Source organism: Dasypus novemcinctus, chromosome 5 (genome assembly GCF_030445035.2).
Source record: "Dasypus novemcinctus isolate mDasNov1 chromosome 5, mDasNov1.1.hap2, whole genome shotgun sequence".
Classification (NCBI taxonomy): domain Eukaryota; kingdom Metazoa; phylum Chordata; class Mammalia; order Cingulata; family Dasypodidae; genus Dasypus; species Dasypus novemcinctus.
The window spans coordinates 8,410,880-8,432,647 of NC_080677.1; the positions used below are offsets into that span (position 1 = coordinate 8,410,880).

At 52.9% G+C, this 21,768-nt stretch overlaps 1 protein-coding gene across 5 annotated transcripts in view; it reads left to right on the plus strand.

Moving 5' to 3' along the window:
- Positions 1–21,768, plus strand: part of TNS3 (tensin 3) — a 358,050-nt gene that overhangs the window by 180,384 nt on the left and 155,898 nt on the right. For all 5 annotated transcript variants that reach the window (XM_071215053.1, XM_058296654.1, XM_058296655.2 and 2 more), the window contains 2 exons: positions 16,152–16,201; positions 19,293–19,467. In XM_071215053.1, the coding sequence (XP_071071154.1) occupies positions 16,152–16,201; positions 19,293–19,467 (225 nt within the window). The remainder of the gene's footprint in view (positions 1–16,151; positions 16,202–19,292; positions 19,468–21,768) is intronic.

Sequence of the window (21,768 nt, forward strand, 5' to 3'; positions counted from 1 at the left end):
GTGGAGGTGGGGGATCAAGGAACCCCTCCCCCCAGCTTCCTGAGCCCCTGAGGTGGACTGGGGGTCCTGCCACAGCACACTGCTCGATTCCAAATCTAACCTCTGAAGGAAGTTTTTGTTTTTGTGTCTGTGTTTTTCTTGTGGGGAGATTTCCAAGCACGCCAGCTCCCAGAAGCTGCTTTAGGACTTAGTGATGAATTGATTACAGTATTCTGCTCCCCCAGGAGAAGGCCCCGTCACCCCACTCTCCAGCCTGTTGGGGGCAGGCCATGGCAAGATACGACGCATCCCGTGCCTGGGGGTTTGGGTAGGAAAGCTGGGCGACTGGGAAAATGCCAGACTCTGGGTGTTGGAAGGTCCTGCTGCATCTTAACCGTGAGATCCCAGGTTCCTTCTGCCTCCTCATGTCCCATTCTGGAATAGCTCTGTCTCCCTACTGGGTTCCCACTAGCATCGAAAGAGAACTTCTCAGTGGATGTGCCTGTCGGCTGCTGAGTACCATGCCAGCCTGATGGTTGATAGTGGGAAAAACACGCATATCCCAGCGCTAGTGGCCAGTCATCAGTGTTTTATTTTTGGCTCTTTTTTTTCCCTTAAACCTTTTATTTTGAAATAATGTCAAATTTATAGGAGAGTTGCAACAATAATATGAAACCTATACAGAGAACTCCAACATGCCATCCACTACCATCTTCCACCCAGGTACTGAGCTCCTCCAATTTTAACATTTTGCCATGTTTGCTGTATCATTCTATCAGTCCATCCGCCACCCACTCATCCACCCATCCACCCATCCACCATCTTCTCCCGCCCCCCTCATTTCTATCTCTGTTTTCTGAAAACTTGAGAGTAGGTTGTACACGTTATGCTCCTTGGTCACTTAATGCTGCCATGCACATTTCCTAGGAGCAAGGCTATGCCCTTGTGGCCAACGTGTGGGCTGTAATCAAGTTAAAAACATTTAGGATGGGTATAGTATTACAGCCTATATTCCGGTTTGGCTGTGGCCCGTTAGTGTTCTTGTGGGTCTTTCTCCTCCATTATTTTAGATCCGGTCCAGGAGCCTGTGCTGCGCTTAGCTGTCACGGTCTCTTCCGTGGCTCTCTTCCTGCCACAGCTCTCTGAACCTCCCGGGAGGCGCCATGTGGGAGAATGACACTGGTCTGGAGCTGGGGATCCTGGTGGGGTTTGGGGTCTCTGAGGACTTGAGGATTCCCTGAGATGCCCTGTGCCTTCTCTCAGTTTTCGGTGGTGTAGACAGGTGTCTCACCGTCCTTTAAATAGGAAGTCAGCCAAGAGGGAGAGGCCCGGTTTTCCTTCCTCCTCAATTACCCTCAGACTTTCAGGCTATCCTTTTTCCCACGCTTGCCTTGCAGTTCCTGCCTTATTAAAAAGAATGACTGTAAACCCGAGGGTTTGATTTCACTTAAACATTGCATCTTCCTCCCGTAGTCGCGCCTCGCCGTCCGCGGATCCTGCACGTGTGAATTCGCCTAGTCACGGCAGGTTATCTGCAACCCCAGAGCGATGCTCACGGGCTCCGCGGGCGCTCGGGGACACATGTGGAGCATGCGTTCAGCACCTTGGCCGTGAGCTCAGGGCCCCGCTGTCCGGACGCAGTGCCAGGCTCAGCGTGCGTCCATCGACGCTGCGAGGCTCGTTTCAGCGTGGCTCTAAAGCGCTCAGGACACCACGGGCCTGGGTCTGGAGGGGTCAGTGGGGGGCGGTCTCCACGAGGCTGGCGGGACAGAGAGCCAACCCGAGAGATGTGATTTGCAAATTGAAGGAGGAAGGAAGAGCTAGGACCCATCTGCAGGCAGAAACACGGAAAACAAGGCTAGGATCCTTTGGTAAAACCTCCAGACCCAGGCTGGAATGCCCTGACCCTCTGTTTTTTTGTTCTGATGGTTGCAAATTGGCTGACTGTGTGTCCAGGGAGGCTGTAGAGAACAGGAATGCTGCCAACTGCAGAGAACAATTCACGTGGCTGGCCCGAGGCTAGCCCTTAGAGATAAGGAGACAGATTTTGGCTGTAGCCCAGGCACAGGAGGCTGTGGAGCCTGAGTCCCTAGGCATTCATTCACTCATTCATTCACTCTTCAACTCTGCCTGTATACGCTTGGCCTCCCTGGGAGAAGGGAAACAGAAGCTTGGCATGGTTTATTCCAGCCCCTTTAGCTGTCAGGGTGTCTTGTAGAATATATTTTTCCCCCACACGGATTGGTACAAATAAAATAGTGTGCTGCAAAGAGACGTCTCACAAGTCCTTAAAATGTGGCCCCTTTTCCTTATAAAACTCCAGGTTCTTGAACAGGGCCTTCCAGGGAAAGCAGACAGGGCTGGTGACAGGTTTAGCTGCTGATCAGTTGGTTGGGGTGCCCAGAGCCCTCACCCTGAGTCCTGGAGGAGGCTCCTCCCTGCTGAGCTCCCTGCGGCACGTGGAGCCTCGACGGACCCCTGCCCGGCGGACATGGGTGTGTAGGACTGGGTCCTAGGTCCTCGTGAAAGCGGATCTGCAGAAGAGCCACGCTTCTGTATTAGTCAGGGTTTTCTAGGGAGGCAACCGGCAGGAGACATTTAATAGTGTGAGGTTTTACAAAACAGTCTCACGCCTCTGTGGGGATGCACGAGTCCAAAGTCCATAGCGCAGGCTGCGAGCTGGGAACTCGGATGAAGGTTTTCCATGAATTCTCTCGGGGAAGCTGGCAGGCTGGGGTGGAGATGGGAAGTCTCCCTTCTGACTGCTGAAATTTTGACTTCTCTTGTTGCTGAAGGCCATCTTCTCATTTGATTGTAGCTGTCATCAGCCATAGATGCAGTCAGCTCATGGATGAATGAAGTCCATGACATGTCCTCACAGTAACAGGCCAGTGCTGGCTTGACCAAACAGCTGGGCACCATTGCCTGGCCGCGTAGACACACACCCCGCCTTTCCTAAAGTGGGTGTCCTTTTAGGAGAACAGCAGCTACAAACCTCAGCACTTCCATGTTCTCGGGAGAGTTTTTGCCACTTTTGAGTTCCACTTCTTCCTGTAGAAAGGAGACTAGTAAAACTTTCCTCCAGACCAGGATTAAATGGGCGAATCTGTTCCCAGGGCATGCAGATACTTTGGGAAATGTGGGTTCCTGGAGTCCAGACCTGCTTGCCTTGCCTCTTTGTATATTCCTGTGCTCCAGAACAGCCAGGACCATGTCCTCTTAGCTGCTGATGGCCAGTGGGCCTTGCGCGAGCAGCATATCCTGCTGCGTTACCTGCCCAGGGTGCAAAATAAGTTCCCTGCCTGCCTGAGAAATAAGGCAGGACATCAGGGGGGTTACAGGACCTGTGGCAAGGTGTTGCAAGTCTGTTGAGATTTAGGGCCCAGCTGGCATATGGATAGCCCAAAGATTTAAGTCTTTTGGACATCTACCTACCAACTCTAGTACTAACTAGGTTCAAATGCAAGGGACAGCAGAGCCATGTGTTGGGACATGACACCTGAGTCCAATTCTATCACACTGGGGAGGGTGAATTCCAAAGTAGGACCCACTGGCAAGGTGCCAAACTCCTGAGCTATCTGCCCAGACTCCAGTGTCTGGATGTCTCTAGAGCCCTCAGGAACCCTGCTAGTTGGCATAATATTCACCATGGCAGTCAGTGAGATCCTGCTGATACATGCATAAGTGTAACCTCTGAAATGACCTCCCAACTCACTTTGAAGTCTCTTAGCCATATAAACTCATTTGTCTTTACTTTTAATCAAGGTCTTTTTCCAGTTGCATAGCTAGTTGGTGCTTGGTAGTAATCCCTCGGCACCAGGGAGGCTCATCCCCAGGAGTCAAGTCCCACACTGCAGGGAAGGTAATGTATTTATATGCTGAGTTTTAACTTAGAGAGTGGCCACATTTGAGCAACAAGAAGGCTTTCAGGAGATTACTCTTAGGCACCATGTAATTCTAGGCTAAGTTTCTATTTCAAAAGTAAAGATTCATATGTATAGTCATCACAATCAAGGGCCTGTCAGTGGGCCATCCTCCTTGACTAGTCTCTGCCCCTATACTCAGGGAATTCTTGCTGTCCCATTAGAGAAGGTGGCAGAGCTCCCCAGAATGGGAACTTGGTATTTCTTTGGTTATTGTGTAAAACTCCACCCACTGTGGCAATGCCCCATAAACACTTGAACACATTCATATGCCTTATAGGTTTGCCCCAGGTGAACTTCCTCCCATTCATCCTCCCTTTTTGATACCCTGCACCAACAAATCCTCCCCTGCCAGAGTTGTAACCCTTCTGTGTTCCAAAATTTCTTCAAAATTGAAGCTAACAAAATAACCAAATACAATTAATAGGAAAATGATATAACATTGTAGGTTCTGCCATGGCCCACTGGGTGGACTGGGTGAGAGTGTAAACTGCAATGTAAACCCCTATCCATGTGGTGCAGCAGTGCTCCAAAATGTATTCACCAAATGCAATGAATGTGCCACGAGTAGAAGGAGTGGGGTGAGGGGGGGTGGGGGCTATATGGGGACCTCATATTTTTTGAATGTAACATTTTTAAAAAATGATTAGGATGCAGAAAATTTTTTAAATTTCAAAAAATTAAAAATATATATAAAATTTAAAAATTTTAAGATTATGTCTTTCATCACTGTAAGGTCTATTTTCTTATTTGTACACTGACATTTGTTTCCATTTTTCATGACCAGTGTCTAATTTTTTCCATTTTGTTCGGAGAAGCTTTAGGTTACAGGAAAGTCACTTATAGAGTAGGGGATTTCCATCTATCCAACGTCCCCTCCCTTTTCCCCTTTCTCCTATTAATAACATTTTACATGTGGATGGTTCATCTGTTACAATCAACATATAAATATTGAAACATCGCTACTAACCGTGGTCAGTGGTTTACATTGTGGTTTGCGTTTTGGACCGCACACTTTTGTAGATTTTGATGAAGTTGACACGGGTCTGCACCGGCTGTCACTCGCCTTTGGAGGGCAGCGTGCTGGTGATGGGCGCAGTCTTCCGTGTTGAACCCTCTGGAGTGGGAGGAATGCGGACGTGCTGGGGTGGGTGGGGGTCTGAGAACAAGGCCGAGCCTGGCGTTCTCAGCAGCCCGGCTGTGTGTCCAGGGACTCCTCTCACCCCCCATCCTACCCCCCTTTCCCCTTCATGCTACTGCTCTGACCACACTGGTCTGTCGCTGCCCCCAGGATGCAGACAGCCCCACCCAGGGCCTGGGCACATGCTGACACATCCTTGGTCTGATGCGTCCTCCCTTCTGCTAGTCTCCCTGACAGCAGGCACCCAACAGAGAGGACCTTCCTGTCCCCGCCCTGGTGAGCCAGCCCCGCCCTCTGCACCCGCTCGGTTGCTTCCCGTCCCCTGTCTTCAGATGGGGCCGTGTGTCTTTCTTGACCGACAGCTGGGTGGCTACTGCCGGGTCCCGGGCAGGGTGTCCATGTGTGGTGGTGGCTCCGGGTGGCAGTTGGTGGAGAGGACGGGATGCCAAAGGAGGGAAGCTCCCTGCCGTCAGCAAGTTCCCGCTTCATTGACAAACTCCATGTGGATAGCCTCTGACTATTCTAATGGAGTCTTAATTTGCAGAGGACACAGTTGAGTGGCTGCAGGTGAAGCTGGTTGAGCACTCTCACTTTTTTTCCTTTGGCAAAGCGAGATGGCGCTGGGAAGTTTTTGGGGTGAAGAATCCCGGCAACCAGGCCGAAGCTGCAGGGCTGCTGCAGGGAGAGCTGGTGCTGCCACCTCGAGGCTCCGCGCTCTGCCTGCAGCCTCCGGGGCGCCCCACGTTTCACTAGGGCCCAGAGGCTGCCCAAGAGCTGGGCCCTCCCAGTCTGAAGAGCGGCCCTGTGTGCGGAAGTGGCCGCCCGGCCGTTCAGCCTGGATGGGAGAGGGGTGTGCGCAGGCTGTGGGTTTGGAGGAGCTGGGCTGCACCCCTGGGCCTGGCAGACACCTGCCCTTTTGCCTCCTTGAAATTCAGTGTATGCCGCACAGATTGACCCTGATCAGGTGAACCTCGAGGAGCTGCAGCAGAGAGCAGCAGGGCAGGGCCTGGGGGGCTGGCAGCTGGGGGTAATGAGAGCAGCGCGTGAGGTAAGTGCAGGTTTGCACGGCCATCCCTGCCAGCCTTGGGCTGCCTCTCCTCTCGTCCCTCCTCAGGTGCCCTCTTCTGTGGCCCACCTCCCATGCCTCCATCCCCCCACTCCCCACCCACCTTAGCCCCCCCACCCCCTGCCCACATCCCGCCCCTTCACTCCCCCCCACCTGTCCCCGCTGATGTGTCGCCTTGGTTCTGCGGGCTGGCTCCAGCCTTGCTGTCCACCCTGCAACCCCCCGCGATGGTTTCTGCTTCAAGGCCCGGGTGACTCAGCCTGGCATAGGGCTCCCGCAGTGGGTGGGTGCAGGGCAGCAAGAGGATGAATGTGAGGAGTGGTTGAGGAGGGAACGGAGAGGGGAGGTAGGGAGGGCGCTGCGGTTCAAGAAGGCTCTCTGCTTCTCCGCCAGGTTGGCTCTACTTTTGCCTGGTGGGCACCGAGTCGTGCCCCCACAAAGACTTGTTCAAGTCTCCACCCCTCGTCCTTGGGTGCGAATCATCTTTAAAGACCCTGTTAAAGATCCAAACTGTTCACCACACCAGGGGACCGAGAGGGTCCACAACTGCAAGCAAGAGAGCCCCGTCCATCAGCCATGTGGGACGGGAGCCCCCCTCAGCTAGAGGTGGAGTGGGCATCACCACCCCAGAGTCCTCAGGCCTGGGGAATGAATGATGGACTGAAGTAGACTTACTGGTATTCTGCTGTAGACTTACTGTGCTAGCAGTGGAAGAAATTATATCACTGATGTGGAGACAGTGGCTACTGGAGGTGCTGAAGTCAGGGAGAGGGAAAAAGAGGTGTGATGTGGGGGCATTTTTGGGATTTGAAATTGTCTTGAATGACATTGTAAAGACAGATACAGGCCATTATATATCCTGCCATAACCTGCAGAATTGAGTGTGGGGGGGTGAGGAGCATAAATGTAGTGTCAACTCTAGTCTATGCTTGTGTCAGTGCTCCCATTGAGGTCGGTAATTGTAACAAATGGACCTCACTAGTGAAAGAAGTTGTTGATATGGGAGAATGTGGGAGGTGTCAGCAGTGGGGCATATGGGAATCCTCTGTATTTTTTAATGTCATATTTTATGTAATCTAAGTCTCTTTTAAAAATAATTAAAAATATATTAAAAAATGAAAAAGATCCAAATTGTAACAGGCTAGGTCGTAATCTGACTGGAGTCTTTAGAAGCAAAGGAAATTCAAATACGGAAGGAGAAGCCACGGGTGGAGAGAGAAGACAGAGGGCCGTGCAGTGCAAGGATGCAGGGAGTCACTGCTGTTAGCAGAGCACTCTGGCTCCTGGACAGGGCCCATGCTCCCGACACCTCGGTGTTGGATTCCAGCCCCCAGAGCTGGAAGGCAGGAAGCCCACCCGGCGGTGGGGTCTGTCGGAGCAGCCCTAGCAAACCAAGATGCTGCCCTCCTCGGAGTATGCTTGGGCTCAGAGAGTGGGGTTAAGCCCGGGATCTACACCCGTTGTTACCCTGTGCCCCCCGGCCCAGCTGATGGTCGGGGTCGATCTGGACACGTATTTGGCATTATCGATGGCCTTCACTGACCGCAAGGGCAAAGTGAACACATGCAAGTTCAAAAGTGCCAGAGCTCACGTGGGAGTTATTTGTGCAGACAGTGAGGAAGAGGTGACCGGCAGATCTGGCAAGGCTTTCTCTTTTTAAAAAGTGCCCATCTCTTCAGTTGAGCATGGACGGCTATGTGGCGCAGAGCTAGGAAGTTTCACCTAAGGAAATAGAAATGCCCCAAATCCTGAGACCCAGGATCTCAGTGCTGCACGAAGGTCCTAGCACTGCCCTGGACCGCCCGTGGCGTGCAGGCTGCTGGCCACCTGGGAGGGCCATTGTTCTCCTTGCCCCGGGCGCTGTTTCTGGAGTGATCATCAGGACAGACAGATGATGAGGATAAAATGTGTGTTTTCAGGTGGAACTTCATTTGACTCTTAGGGGTGTAAGCAGGCCAGTGACTGCTCCAGGTCGAGCTGCTAGGGGCACAGGGAGAGAGGCAAGAAGGCTTCTCCCCAGGGCCAGCGCCCTCGGGCAGGGGAGGGCTCTGCTGCGTGGAGTCCTGCCAGGCTGCCCGGTGTGCATTCCCTCTTCGCCGTCTGTGCCCGCTGCGATGGGAGGACATCACTGGCCAGGGCCAGCTCTGCTTTCAGGTGTTTGGTTCTGCAAATGCCACCTCCTTACTGGGGAGATGCCTTCCAAAAGGTGCCCCGCTCTTCCCTCCCCCCAGCACACGGCCACGTGGAGTTAGCAGCCACGCCTCGTAGCTTGGCTGTCCACGGCATTTCGGGCAGGATTGCAACACAAAGAGCTGTGGGCCTGTGCAAGTTGCCCTCGCTCGCTTTCACACCGTGGCTGTGCCGCATGGACAGGCAGCGTCTTGGCGGCTGCATCTCCTTTGTGTGGCATTAGTAGGGCCTTTGCTAGATCTTCCCGGCCTCAGCCCAGGCACCCTTCCAGAGTGCTAGGTGCTTGGCAGGCCTGGGTTCCTTCCATCACAGAAGTTCTAGAAGGATCAGGAGGCACCATGTGCAGATCTGAGCTAGTGAGTGGAGTCCAGAGATCCAGGCCTCTTGGAAGTCCGGATGTTGCCTTGACGTTATCACGTGGAGATTCCAGTAAGCCAGAGCGTGAGTGTTAGGACAGCGACAGGTATGTGTGGGAAGGAAGGCACCCAGCAGCTGCACGGTGTAATTACCCCGGTACAGTCACAGGTGGCCTTCGCGCGGCACAGTTCTGATACGCGCTAACCTTGGTGATCACGATGCAGTCACGCAGCAGCAGCCTCCTGGAGACACAGTTCAGGTGTGCTAACAGTGAGGCCTTGTAAGGCACCCGCTCCACTCCACTCCACAAATGACTGTGTAACAGATGCACACTGTGCCGGCGACCGGTCACATCAGTCTTTCCAAGGCCACAGGTGATTGGCAGCTGCACTTTTGTTACTCGGATCACACACAGACAGCAAAGTGTGTGGTTGTTTTGACTCCTTCTCTCCCTTGATAAACCCAAGGTGCCATTAGACAAGAGTGGATCATCAAAAAAGAGAACTGGCTAACAAAGATGTAAGTGCAGCCAACAAACGAGAATAATAATCCTTTTAGTGAAGTTCAAACAGAATGGGAATGGATTGTGGAAGAGGTAGCTGACTTGGGGGGGTGTTAAAACTTTCATTATTGTTCAGGAGATTTGATGTGCAGCCAGAGACTTAGAAAAGGCAAACTCAACTAACCTAAGAGGGAAGTGGTTGTGATGAAAAGGATGGCCATGTCGCAGAGGAAGAGAAGCTGGCCGGGGATTTCCCATGAGTTCTTCATAACATTAAAGCACAAAGGACAACAGTTTGGAGGCTGATTGAAACTTAGACAGGAGTGTGGGAATTCAGCAAGGCAGGGAAAAGATTCTTGCTCCTTATTCTACGTTTATACTTGGAAAAGAAGGTGTATAGCACTATTAGGTGATGGCACTATTCTTGATATATTACAAATAAATAAAACTCTTCACTTCTCAATGTTTGTAACAATTTAAATTATAGTGTACTAAATAAATAGTTGTCCTTTCCTTCTATAATTTGGTAAAAATTTTCAGAGATTGTGGGACAGTTGTAACTCCCCCTGCTGATAATTGCGCTGGAGCTGCACAGTTGAGCTTGCACGGTCATTTTTGTGGGCTGTGCTACTAGAAGAAGCAGGGCCATGGTACTGCCATGTGCTAACTGGACTTGGTACCGAGCCAAGCACTGCCCGTAGGTGACTTTGCAGCTCTCAGAATGGCCCCGTCAATGGTGGGCTGCTCTTTTATACTCACTTAGAGATGAGGAAGGTGAGAACCTGCTAGGGGAGCTGCCCAGGATTCTAAGACAGCTCCTCGCCCCTTTCTCCGATGGACATGCCCTCCGACACCCCGCTCCACTGGAGCACCCCGTCATGACATGCCTGCCCTGGACTCACGGCAGCGGGTCCCTGCACATGTCATGCCCCTCCCCAGTGGAGGTTTCACATTTTTCCGAGTTTTCATCAGCTCCATGTTCTCAGTGACGTTTGGGTGTCCCCTCACTGTGCTGGCACCTTTCTCCCACTTTGGGGGTAGTCAGAGAGAACCCTGTGCCACAAGGGGGTGGGTGGGCTGTGGCCAAAGGCTTGTGGGAGGGCGAGTTAGGCATGACTGATGAGGAGGGCAGCCGGAATGTTCTAATGCCTCATCTTATGTGAGCGGAAGGGAAATTCAGTGTCTTTGGAATCTTGTTTTCTAAGACGTAGTGTATTGACGCCCTTTGGCTCATGAATGGAACAGGATAGCAGAGCAGACGGCCGAATTGACTAGAGGGAATGGGAGATCCAGGCGGGGGTAAAAGAAGCTATAGGAGCTGGAAGGAGCAACAGTGCAGAATAAGTTGTGAATGCGGGACGGTCCCTGCCCCCTCTCCGTCCCCCGGCCGCTCACTGCCTCAAGCCCGTCTGACCTGGAGGACGTTTGGGCGGAGCAGGAGGCTTAGGCAAGGGGTGCTCTGTGGTCCAGGCCAGCCCAAGCCCGTGTTCCTGAGCTCTCTCTGGGCACCAGAACGGGTCTGGGACGATGGCCCCGGGTTAGCCTGGGCTCCTCCGGGCTCAGGTGGAGGCCAGTGCGGGGAGGATGCACCTTGCAAGCCTGGCTGTATGCCGCAGGTGCACGGCACGCTCCTTGCCTGTTGGTCCCCAGGAGAGTGCCCTGTGGACCTGAGGACGAGCCGGCATCCAGGGCTGCCGGGAGGCGGGTGGCCGGCAAGGGAGCTGCAGCAGGACTTACTCCTGCTTGGTGAGGGAGGGGGACACTGCAGCGTGGGCGTCTGCTGGGAGACGCTGGACTCCTGGGGACGGTGGCAGCCATGGGGGATGGTCACAGCCATGGGGGACGAGCCGCGGCAACCTCAGCCCAGCGGAGGCACAGGGAAGGGTGGGCTGGTTCCTTCAACCTGGAACCGCAGGTCAGTTTTAGTTCCCAGGCTCTTTTGGCAGCCCCTGTGGGGTGGCTGAGATTTTGCTGTTGGCCCTTCGGGCTCTGGGTGCAGGGAAGCCAGGCCATCGGCCCCCCTGCCTTTGCTTCTCGTTTCTTCTTTTCAGCTCATTCAGTCCTGCAGTAATTCATTCGGACCTGGCCATCCCAGGACAAGGAATACGGCAACATATGCAACTGACCTTCCCATCCCTCGAGGCCTTGGCACTTCCCTCTCCTGCTTTGTGAAAACAACCGCATGTTTTCACTTGGGTCATGATATGGTGCATCATAGCTTGTCCCTTCTTAGGGGACATACAGTGAAGCTTGGAAAATATTAAACAAAGAACTTGCATACCTTTGTGCTAGTTATGTAAAAAGCAGTGCTCTCCAGTTGTGATTATACACCCTTTGCAAGAAAAAAATCATATGTTTAATTGTGATACAGTATAACCTAATATGATACATGCATTTGCTTAATAAATTTTATATATATGTCACTTTGCAAATATATTGCATACCTTATATAACGTGCCCCAAAATGAAGTGTAAAATCCTTGCCCGCGCTACGAAAACTGAATCGTGCTGTGCCTCCTCCGTGGACCTCTCCTTCCCAAATGTCCCCGACACCCACTCCCCACCCGCCTGACTTTGATGATTGGCTGAGATCGGTGGAAGAGGTGGAAGCAAGATGAGGCCACCAAAGGAACTGCCTCTGGAGGGCGGCGGTGCTGGGGCGCAGGGAAGGGCAGTGGGAGGGGCCGGGCAGCGCGTGGTCGGGGCTCGGGGGCTGAGCCCTGGCCACGCAGCAGTCGAGGTGCGGGGAGCTGCCCAGGCCGACTTCAGGTGGGCAGCGACCCTCTGCTTCCCAGGTCCCCCACGCACCTTTGGCTGCCTCGTCCCGAGGTGGGAGGCAGGTGGCAGCAGCCCCCTTGGTGACAGGGTGGGAAACGCCCCAAACGCCACCCTGGAGAGCAGCGCCTCCTCCCTGAAGCGCTGTGGAGTTCTCCTTCGGTTACGGAAGCACTCCGAGTTCATGGTAGAGAAGAGAAAGAGGCCTGTAATCAGGAGAAAGTAAGAAAAGGGCCAGTGGAGCGCTGCATTCGAGAAATAAACCACTGTGGCAGCAGTCTGCAGCGTGGCCCGAATCGTCATCTGTGCAGGTTGTAGGCATGTGTGTGTGGATGAGCATGTGTGAACATGAGTCTGCATGTGTGGGGGTGTGAGCTTGTAAGCACTAGCGAATCTGCATGAACACATGTGCATGTGAGCGTGTGTATGTGTGAATGAGCATGTGTGAGCATGCTCATGCATTGTGGGAGTGTGAGCTTGCATGCACATGAGTGAATCTGCATGAGCACGTGCATGTGAGTGTGTATGTGCACACATGAGCACATGTGCATTGGCTTTGTGTGCAAAAGCATGTGTGCATGTGACCATGAGTGAGTATGCGCGTGTGAGCACGTGTGTGGCTGCATGCGTGGTGTATTGTTACTCTGTGCACATAGGGAAATATGCATGTGAGCATTGTGTGCATGGGTGTGCCTGTGTAACACTTGTCCTTTTTTTCATCTTTAAAAATTTATTAATGTTTACATTTTACATAAATGGAATCTTGCAATAGGTGGTATTTTGTGTCAGATTTCTGGCAAAATGTTTTTTTTTTTTTAAAGATATATAAATAACACAGAATGTTACATTAAAAAATGTAATGTAACAACAGGCCAACAGGGAGGTGAAGATGGTCAACCAACATACCAGGAAATCAAGAGTGCCTACAAGCAGAAGAATTGCATCCATCATCCATGTGGAATCTAAGCCCCCTCTTGATCTAGAGGTGGAGTGGATATCACCATCCCAGGGTCCACAGGATGGAGGAATAAAGTATGGATTGGACCGGACTTACTGATATTTTATTATGAAAATATTGTGACTAGTAATAGAAGAAATTGTAGCATTGAGTTGGAGAAAGTGGCCACAGTAGTTGCTGAGGGCAGGGAGAGGGAAGAAGAGATGTGATATGGGGCATTTTTGGGACTTTGAGTTGTCTTAAATGATATTGCAGGGATAGATGATGGACTTTATATATCCTGCCATAACCCACTGAATGTACTGGGGAAAGTGTGAACTACAGGGTAAACTATTATCCATGTGGTGCAGCAGTGCTCCAAAATATGTTCACTGAGTGTGAATGAGTGTGCCACAATGATGGGGGAGGTTGTTGGTGTGGGAGGAGTGGGGTGGGGAGGTGGGGGGTATACTAGAACCTCTTACGTTTTTTAATGTAACATTTTTTGAGTTGTATGTATCTTCAAAAAAATAAAATTTACAAAAATGATGGGGGTGGGGGGTGGGAAGTGAGTTATATGGGAACCTCTTATGTTTTTTTTTAATGTAATGTTCTTTGTGATCTATTAACTTTAATTTTAAAAAAGTGTTAAATAAAAAAAATTTAAGAGGTTCTCATATACCCCATTCCCCTGCCCCTCCCTCCTCTACTCCTCCCACATCAACCACCTCTTTCATCATTGTGGCACATTCACTGCATTTGGTGAATACATCTTGGAGCACTGCTGCACCACACGGATAATAGTTTACATTGTAGTTTACACTCTCTCCCAGTCCATTCAGTGGGTTATGGCAGGATATATAAAGTCCAGCATCTGTCCCTGCAATATCATTCAGGACAACTCCAAGTCCTGAAAATGCCCCCACATCACACCTCTTCCTCCCTCTCTCTGCCCTCAGTAACTCCTGTGGCCACTGTCTCCACATCAGTGATATAATTTCTTCTATTGCTAGAGTCACAACAGTTCTGTAGCAAAATATCATTAAGTCCAGTCCAATCCATGTTTTATTCCTCCATCCCGTGGACCCTGGGATGGCGATGTCCACTGCAGTGACGTGGCCTTAGCACTCTCCAGCCACCTGTGCTTTCACATGCGGTGGCGCCTCTTGGGGCCTCAGACCTGCTGGTGCCTGGGGTCTGCCTTCCCGGCCCTGCTAAACACTTACCGTCTTCTTCAGGCTGATCGCTGGGTGCCGCGGCCGCGGGCTGCTGTTTGGTGTTGTGTAAGTGACGGCACCACGCACGCGTCTGCTTAGCCTATGCACTTTCTCTGATTTCCGTAGGATGACTTCCTAGAATTGCTAAGTGCGATGGTCCTTGCCTTTCACAGGCTCTTTATACACACTGACAAATTGTCCTCTACAAGCTGGTTCCGCTTTCTTTTCCCCAATCCTTTAAAATCATCTTTTTAACATCTTAGTCTCCTCTATTCTAAGAGGCAAACCATACAAAACACAGTTTTGAGTTTTCCGGGGCTTGTGGAAGATGGGGCCGGTCGGCCGAGAGCCCCCTGCAGCCGCCTGTGCGTGGGTTGATGACGCTGGAGGGGAGCAGGGCGCCGGCCTCAGCAGTGGGGGCGTGGGGTCACGCAGCGTGGGGGTCATCCTGTGCCCGTCACCACTCCTGGAGGTTTCCAGGCACTCCCTCCATCAATCCCGAGAGCAGGAGCTGGGGACTGAATCTGCTGGTCCCCTCTAAGAGGAGGGGCCAGGCGACTGGAGAGGCCACGTGCTCGCCTCGGGGAGCAGCCGGCAGTCTGTGGCTCGGGACCCGGACCCCGGCATCCTGGCTCCTGGACGCGTGGCCGGTGTCCGAGGGAAGCACCGGCTGTCACTCGTGCTTTTTTCCCCGAGGCTGAGCTAGTTCTCGCTCTGGTGTTTGCAGTTGGCTTTAGGCGTGGTGTTAGCACCTGCCTTGGTGCCTGACACTTCCTCTGAAGTTATTTTCCCTCGCTTTACCTCCTGCTGTGGCTCCTTGGTGAGACTGCAGGTGCTCGGTGGAAAACCCCGGCACGCCGTGGGTGCTGGGTCCTCTAGAAGGGTTTCTATGTGGCCAGAAGAGGTGCTGAGGTCCCTGGTCCTGGGGGGCATGGGCTCCTGGGGTGCAGGGGCCAGGCTGTGGGCGGCAGGCGCACAGCAGTACCCTCCGTGGAGTTGTGCTTTGGGCTTGTCCTTGCAGCGGCCTCCAGGAACCTCCTGGGCACCGAGGAGCTCTCGGCCAGAGTCCAGAGAAGAGAACAGCGTGGTGGGGGGCAGTGCCGTACCAGGAGACCTGGCCACCTCTGCCTTCCCCCTGCCGGCCCCCACGCTGATGGGGACCCCGTCTCCTCCCTTTGGAAAGGCCAGAGATGAGGCATTTACTGGTAAAGCTGCCAGTGCGTCTGCTGAAGCGTATATGTGTATGGAAGGGTTAAACCAACTGTTGGGTGCTGAGGCTTGTCCCAGTGGAAGAGGCTCTGATAGCAAAGGACTAGACCACTGAGAATTCCCTGAAAATCGTTAACGGAGTCTTTCAAATAAAGAATAGCCATGATGATCATGACGATGATGGCTAATATTTATTTCCTGTTAGAAAAGTTGTAGGTTTGGGGGGAAATCATGGAGAAAATACAGGGTTCCCATCGACCGCATCATCATCTTACGCCAGCCTGGGTCCTCTGTTACGACAGATGAAGGAATGTTGTTATATTGTATTTTTAACTGTAGTCCGTGACTTACCGGCGGGTTCCCTGTTGTGTCATACAGTCCTGTGGGCTTTTTAAAATAAGTTTCCATTCTAGGAATATATACACAACCTACGATTTCCCCCTTTTAAACCCAGTCAGACATGCGATTCAGTGACGGTGATCACGTTCACGGTGAACACGCGTTGGGAGTGGACGGTGGCGATGGGCAGCACGTACTGCGTGCCACGAGGCCAATGAGCAGAGCGCTGGTACCTGTTTGCGCCTCTTGCCTGGCCTCGGCGGGCCTCCACGGGACACGCCATCCTCCCTTGGGGAAGGAAGCTCTGTTGCCTGCAGAAGAACCGTTGGCGGTCTGAAGTCGTAGCTAGGGACACACCCGTAGAATGGGACCCTTCCCGGGCACTGAAACTGGCCGGCGGTCCCGCTGCCGGGCTGACTGTGGGGAACCGTCCCTGCTGCTTGTCTGAGGTGGCTGGGAACCTGTGACCAGGCAGGAGGACGAAGCTCTATAGTGACCGCTGCTTGTTCTTTGCAGGTGCCCGAGAGCTTACGGACCGTGTCGCCCGGCTGTGAGAAGTCGTCGCGGTGAGTATACCTGCGCGGACGCTCTCTCCACGCCCGGGGCTTGGTTCAGACCCTTGTCTCCCCCAGGAAGTGGGCCTGGGGTTCAGTTATTCTGCAGTAATCTTGTTTCAAAAATAAAAAGGTGCTACATATTAGGTTTCTTTTACTGCTTGCGAGCTCACTGGTGCTAGAAGCCCAGGTTCTGGAAAATGCATGGTTGTCTTTTAGTAAGAATGACTGTAAAAGTGTGAGATTCCGGAATCGATCAGGGTGACAGCTGCCTGTACCTCCTTGGGGACTGTTCTTAGTGTGTGAGGCACATTAGGTTTTTTTTTTTTACATCAGTGTTCAAAAATTTGGACTAGATTTAAAAAAATTTTTTTCCCTCTGTCTGTAAAAAAAGGTAGAGGGGAAATCTTGGTACTGTAAAAAAGAAATGACATTGACTGTTTTGATGCAATTAAAGGTTCTTTAGGTATGAAGGTGGTATTGTAGGTGTTTTGAAAGAGTGTCTTACCTTTTTGAAATAAATTGTATAAAATAACGTAAGGTCTGGGATTTGCTTCAAAGGGGTCTATGTTGTGGAGAGGTAGTTGGGGTATAGATGGACAAAGCTTGGCCATGCGTTTAATTTTCAAGCTGGGCTATGGGTCCAGGGTGATTCGTTAGTCTATTTTTGGATGTTTTACTTTTTCATAATTTTTAAAGTAAAAAAAAGAACCTTTAGATTGGAGAAGTTAGAAAAAGCAGGCAACGGAGCCTTTGTGGGAAGAAACGACAGACCCTGTGTCCCCTCCGTGCCTCGGGTTCCACTCCCTGTGGCCGCCATCTTGGTTTGGCCTCGTTTCCTCTCCCCTGAGCTTCATCCCTCCTGCTCTGGACCCTCTCCTTCCCCGCCATCCTCGACACCACACCGCCCTCACGGGTGCTCCTGGGAGCATCCTCTTGCCCCTGTGGCCCTCACAGCTGCTTGCCGGGGGCAGCGCTCACGGCCCCTGGTCTCGCTTCTTCACAGTAGAGACGTTGGAGTAGAGTCTTGCTTCTTGCCCTCCTCCCATGTCCCTGGAGGGCGGGAGCAGCGTGTTTACACTCTCCACCGCCCTCAGGAGCTTCATCCCACCCGTGAGCCTTCCTGGGCCCCAAGACCAGCGCCGGGCGCTGCTCGAGTCTCCTGCGTCAGCTGGTCCTGGAGGCTTTTTATTCCTCCCCAACTTCCCTCCCCCAGTTGTTAAACTAAAATAGGCAGTTTGGAAATAATTCAGTAAAGGCAGAAAATGAGAAGACCATGTTGAAGCTATCTATAATCTACCTACGCGTTTTTCTCCAGCACATGAAACAGACACACAGACATTTCAAAGAGAGTTGTTGCTTTGTTATTTATCAATTTCTTTGTACCCACTGGGTTTTGTGTCAGTGTACATATGTATCTGTATACCTGTATCATCATCTGTCAGTCTTTCCATCATCCATCCACCCACCCATCCATCCACCATCTATAACTATCTCATCATCTGTCAGTCTGTCTGTCCATCATCCATCCATCCATAATCTATAGCTCTCTCATCATCTGTATCTGTCTATCCACCCATCCATCAATCCCTCTCCTACCTCTTACCCCAAATTCTAACCCTGCCCTTACCCTGCCTCCACCTCCACCCATATCCATTTCCATTTCCATTTCCATACCCGTATCTGTATCTGAATCTCTATCTGTATCTATATCTGTCACTTTTTTTCATTTTAAATATTAATGAAGTCTGCCATCTGTACCTGAACATCCATAAACAGTAAGTATACAGTAAAAGTTGTGACCTTACAAAACCACGTGGGTGCCATCACACAGGGCTCCCGTGCCTCACCCCACCATGACAACTTGCACAGTGAGACATTTGTTACAAACTAGGCAAAAGCGGCATCAGAAATCCAAGCCTGCATAACCTGCTGTCCGTTTAACCTACCCCCTATTGCTGGCACTGAGGTTGTGGCCAACTCAATCCACCGTGACACGTGTCGCGGCAGCCAGTGACCAGCTCATTTCCCCAATTCACTTGCCGGGGTATTTCCAGAGGCCTCCTGCCATCAGGCCCTGTGCCGTGGCCCTGGGGGAACTTGGCGCTGCCCGCCGAGCTGATGGCGCTGCCCGCCCGTGGCCCTGCTCGCGTGAACCCGCATCCTCCCTGCTTCAGGAGCCGCACAGCCTGGGGCTGTGTGGGGCTGTGTGGGGCTGCACGAGCCCCGTGCTCCTCCTGAAAGGAAGCGAGGGCCTCTCTGGGAGCCCGCTGGCAGACGTGGGCAGGTGGCTCTGGGGTCCCTGCCCAGGGGTCACGCTGGCCCCTGGTCCTCCCACTGCCAGCCCTGCTTGGCGTGGCCTGGCCGTTCTGCAGGTCTCCTCCCACCCCAGTGCCCGCCACCTGGGGGCTGCTGCTCCGCATCCTGCACGGCGGGCGGAGACGAGGGCGGCACAGCTCGCTTCCCCTCCCTCTCCTCCTTCCTTCCTCCCTCCACCTCTTCCTCCCCCTCCTTCTCCTCCTCTTTCCTCCTCCTTCCTCCTCCTCTTTCCTCCTCCTTCCTCCTCCTCTTCCTCTCTCCTCCACCTCCTCCTCCTCTCCCTCCTCTCCCTCTCTCTTATCCTCTTCTTCCACTCTCTCGCCTCTCCTCCTTTCCTCCATCCTCATCTATTCTGTTACTAGCCAAATGCGCTTGATAAAAAGTTGTTAAAACCCACTTGGTTATTCTGCAGCTGAAATCCCTCCCCTGCTCGTGCCCTCCCATTGCGGGGTCAGGCGCTCCTGGGATGAGCTCTTCCCTCCTGCCTGGTGTTTGCCCAGGGGACCTCCAGGAGGCGAAGCCTGTCCTGACCGCCCTCCTGCACCCAGAACTAGAAGGTCCCGCCTGGAGCCACTGCACCTGCCTGCTGTGCTCCGCTTTCACCTTCTCTCCTCCCTGTTTTAGCTCATATCGCCTCGGAAGTGACCTTTACGGAAACTTTTCAGACTTCCAGTGTGATTGGAGGACCGCGCAGAAAACGCGGCCTCCCCCTACCCGTACCTCCGCTCCCCCCTCCCCGGCTGCCCAGCCCCTGCTTCCTGACGAGCCCCCTCCTCTCCGCCAGGCCCGCGGCCCCCCTGAGCGCCGCGATGGAGGACGGCTACGAGCTCGACCTGACCTACATCACGGAGCGCATCATCGCCGTCTCCTTCCCCGCCGGCTGCTCGGAGGAGTCCTACCTGCACGGCCTGCAGAAGGTCACGCGCATGCTCAAGTCCAAGCACGGGGACAACTACTTGGTAAGGGGCAGGGGCGCTGTCCTGGCGACGGTGTTGGGTTGGGGGGCCAGTGAGTGTCCAGGCATGGGGCAGTGCTGGCGGGGCAGGGGCCAGCGGGCACGAGAGGGCTCTGGGCCCGTGAGGCACTTTCCTGGTCTAGAAACCCTGAACCGCGTACCCGACGTGGATGGCATCTGCAGAGCTGATAGCAACCAGCTCTTAAGCGGGAGCCTGTAAATAGTGTGTCCTTTTCTGGGGTCGGAAACATTTGAACTAAGTCATGCCTCTTGGGTCATTCAGCAAATGACTGTCTTTCATCTCTGCAGCTAGAAGCATCCTGTAAGGTAAGGGACAGCCTTACGGTTGTCACACATTGAATTCATTGGGGTGGGTGGTTGTGGGGTTTTACTGGAACCCAAGTAGCAAGATTAGAGGAGAGGCCCTAGGAAATTTATTTCTCTTAAGAAAAAACCAACAACTTCAAGCGAAACAGTTGAACCTTCGACAGATAATTGTACCTGTTACCTTAACCCACCAGAGTTTGTGGTGTTGGGACCGCACTCTTTGTGTGGTAGGTGGGTAAAATTTTAGCCCCACGTGCCTCCCGAATAAAATAGAGAAAAGGAGTTGTTGTAAGCTAAGATGTTGCAGATGTGAACTGGAAGCCGTCCTGCCTGTTTCGTAAATAGGTGACGTTTCCCAGCCAAGTACATGCTGTTCATTTCTTGCTTGATTGCACCACTGCATAAAGCAGCAACACGGAAGGGGGCCTGGAGAGATTCGTGTGCACATTTTAAATTGCTTTGCCTGGTCTCATCTGCGATAATTGGTATAAGAACCTTGACTTTTTTTTTGTTTTGGAAACATCAAATGAAAATGGAAATTTTGAAAAGTTATGTACACTGAGATCCCTTTTTTTTAACCAGTGAAGACCCAAACTCAGGGAGCTTCAGTGCACAGCAGAGTGAGGATTCGGTGCTTGTGGCAGTTTGAAATTATTTTATGAATTCCAAAAAGAGAGCGCTCGTGTTTGTGAGCTAATCTGTTCCCGTGGGTGTGAGGCCCTTTCAGCTGCACCCCGTCAGTGAGGTGTGACTGGGGTTGCGTCTCTGTCCCTTGCTGGGGCTGCTCGTAACAAATTGGTGGAGAAAGAGGCACAGAGAAAGGGGAGCCACCACGTTTGAGTCTGCCGCATGGGAGAGGGGACTCCAGGGTTTCCCACCACCAGGGTGCAAGGAGAGAAACCCCCGAGCGGCTCAATGAGCGGAGGCCTGGGGAGAGATGAGCCACATGGCTGATAACACCCAGATGAACTCAGGAAGAGAGCGGAGCAGCCGAGACCGTGCCAGGAGGCTGGAAAGAGCGCTGTGCCGGTGCCCGCAGCTGGGCTCCGGGAGCCTGGGAATCAGAAGGCAAGGCCCAGCCCTGCCCGAGAGTCCCAGCTGTCTTGCTCCACTACCTGCAGCTGACCTTGGTGAGAATGCATTTCTGATGGTGCCTCGGTTTGGACATTCATGGCCTCAGAACTGTAAGCTTTCACCCCAAATAATTCCCCTTTTAAAAGCCAGTGCATCTCTGGCACTTTGCCTCGGCAACCCTTTGGCACATGGAAACAGTTGTGCACTGTTGCCACTGGTGTGTTTCCACAGGTTATCGGTCAGGAGAACGGGACACTCTAGAACAGGACTGATCACTCTTCTCCTGCCGCGTTGGTGGCGGTCTCCCCTGATGGGTAGACCTTCTTTCCCACTGCCCGGAAAATTCTTCTGGGACACAGCTCTGGCCAGAGACGGCACCTGGTGTCAGAAAGGAAACCCTGACTCTCCTCCCAAAAGATCAACGTTAGGAAGAGGAAGGTCGGCACTCCCGGGAAACCAGCGGCTGCCCCGGCAACACGGGATAGCGCTGCTTTCCAAGGACCACAGTCCAAGTGGGCAGGCAGACCCCGCCTTCCAGGGAGCCCGTGAGAAGAGCCTCTCACCGCTGCCCTCCTGCGACTTGCCCCTTTGTTTTCATGGCCCACCCTGCCGGCCTCGTGGAGGGGTCTGCGTCCTGCCCCCAGATGGCTCTGCTCCGGGTACCAGCGTGTTAACGGCAGCTCGTGGCTCCTCGGTGCCTTGAGACCCGGCCTTTTCTCCATCCTGCCGTGGCCTGCTGATACATAGGGGGTGATGCCCGGCCCCCTCTGGGGGTCACAGGCTCTACCGAGGGGCTCCCTTGCACCTGCTGGATGTCTTCCTTTTTCCCAGAGCTGCATTTCATCAGGAAGGGGCTTCTCTCCTTCTTAAGCCGCCCCCAGGCTTGCCAGCACGTTCTGACCAC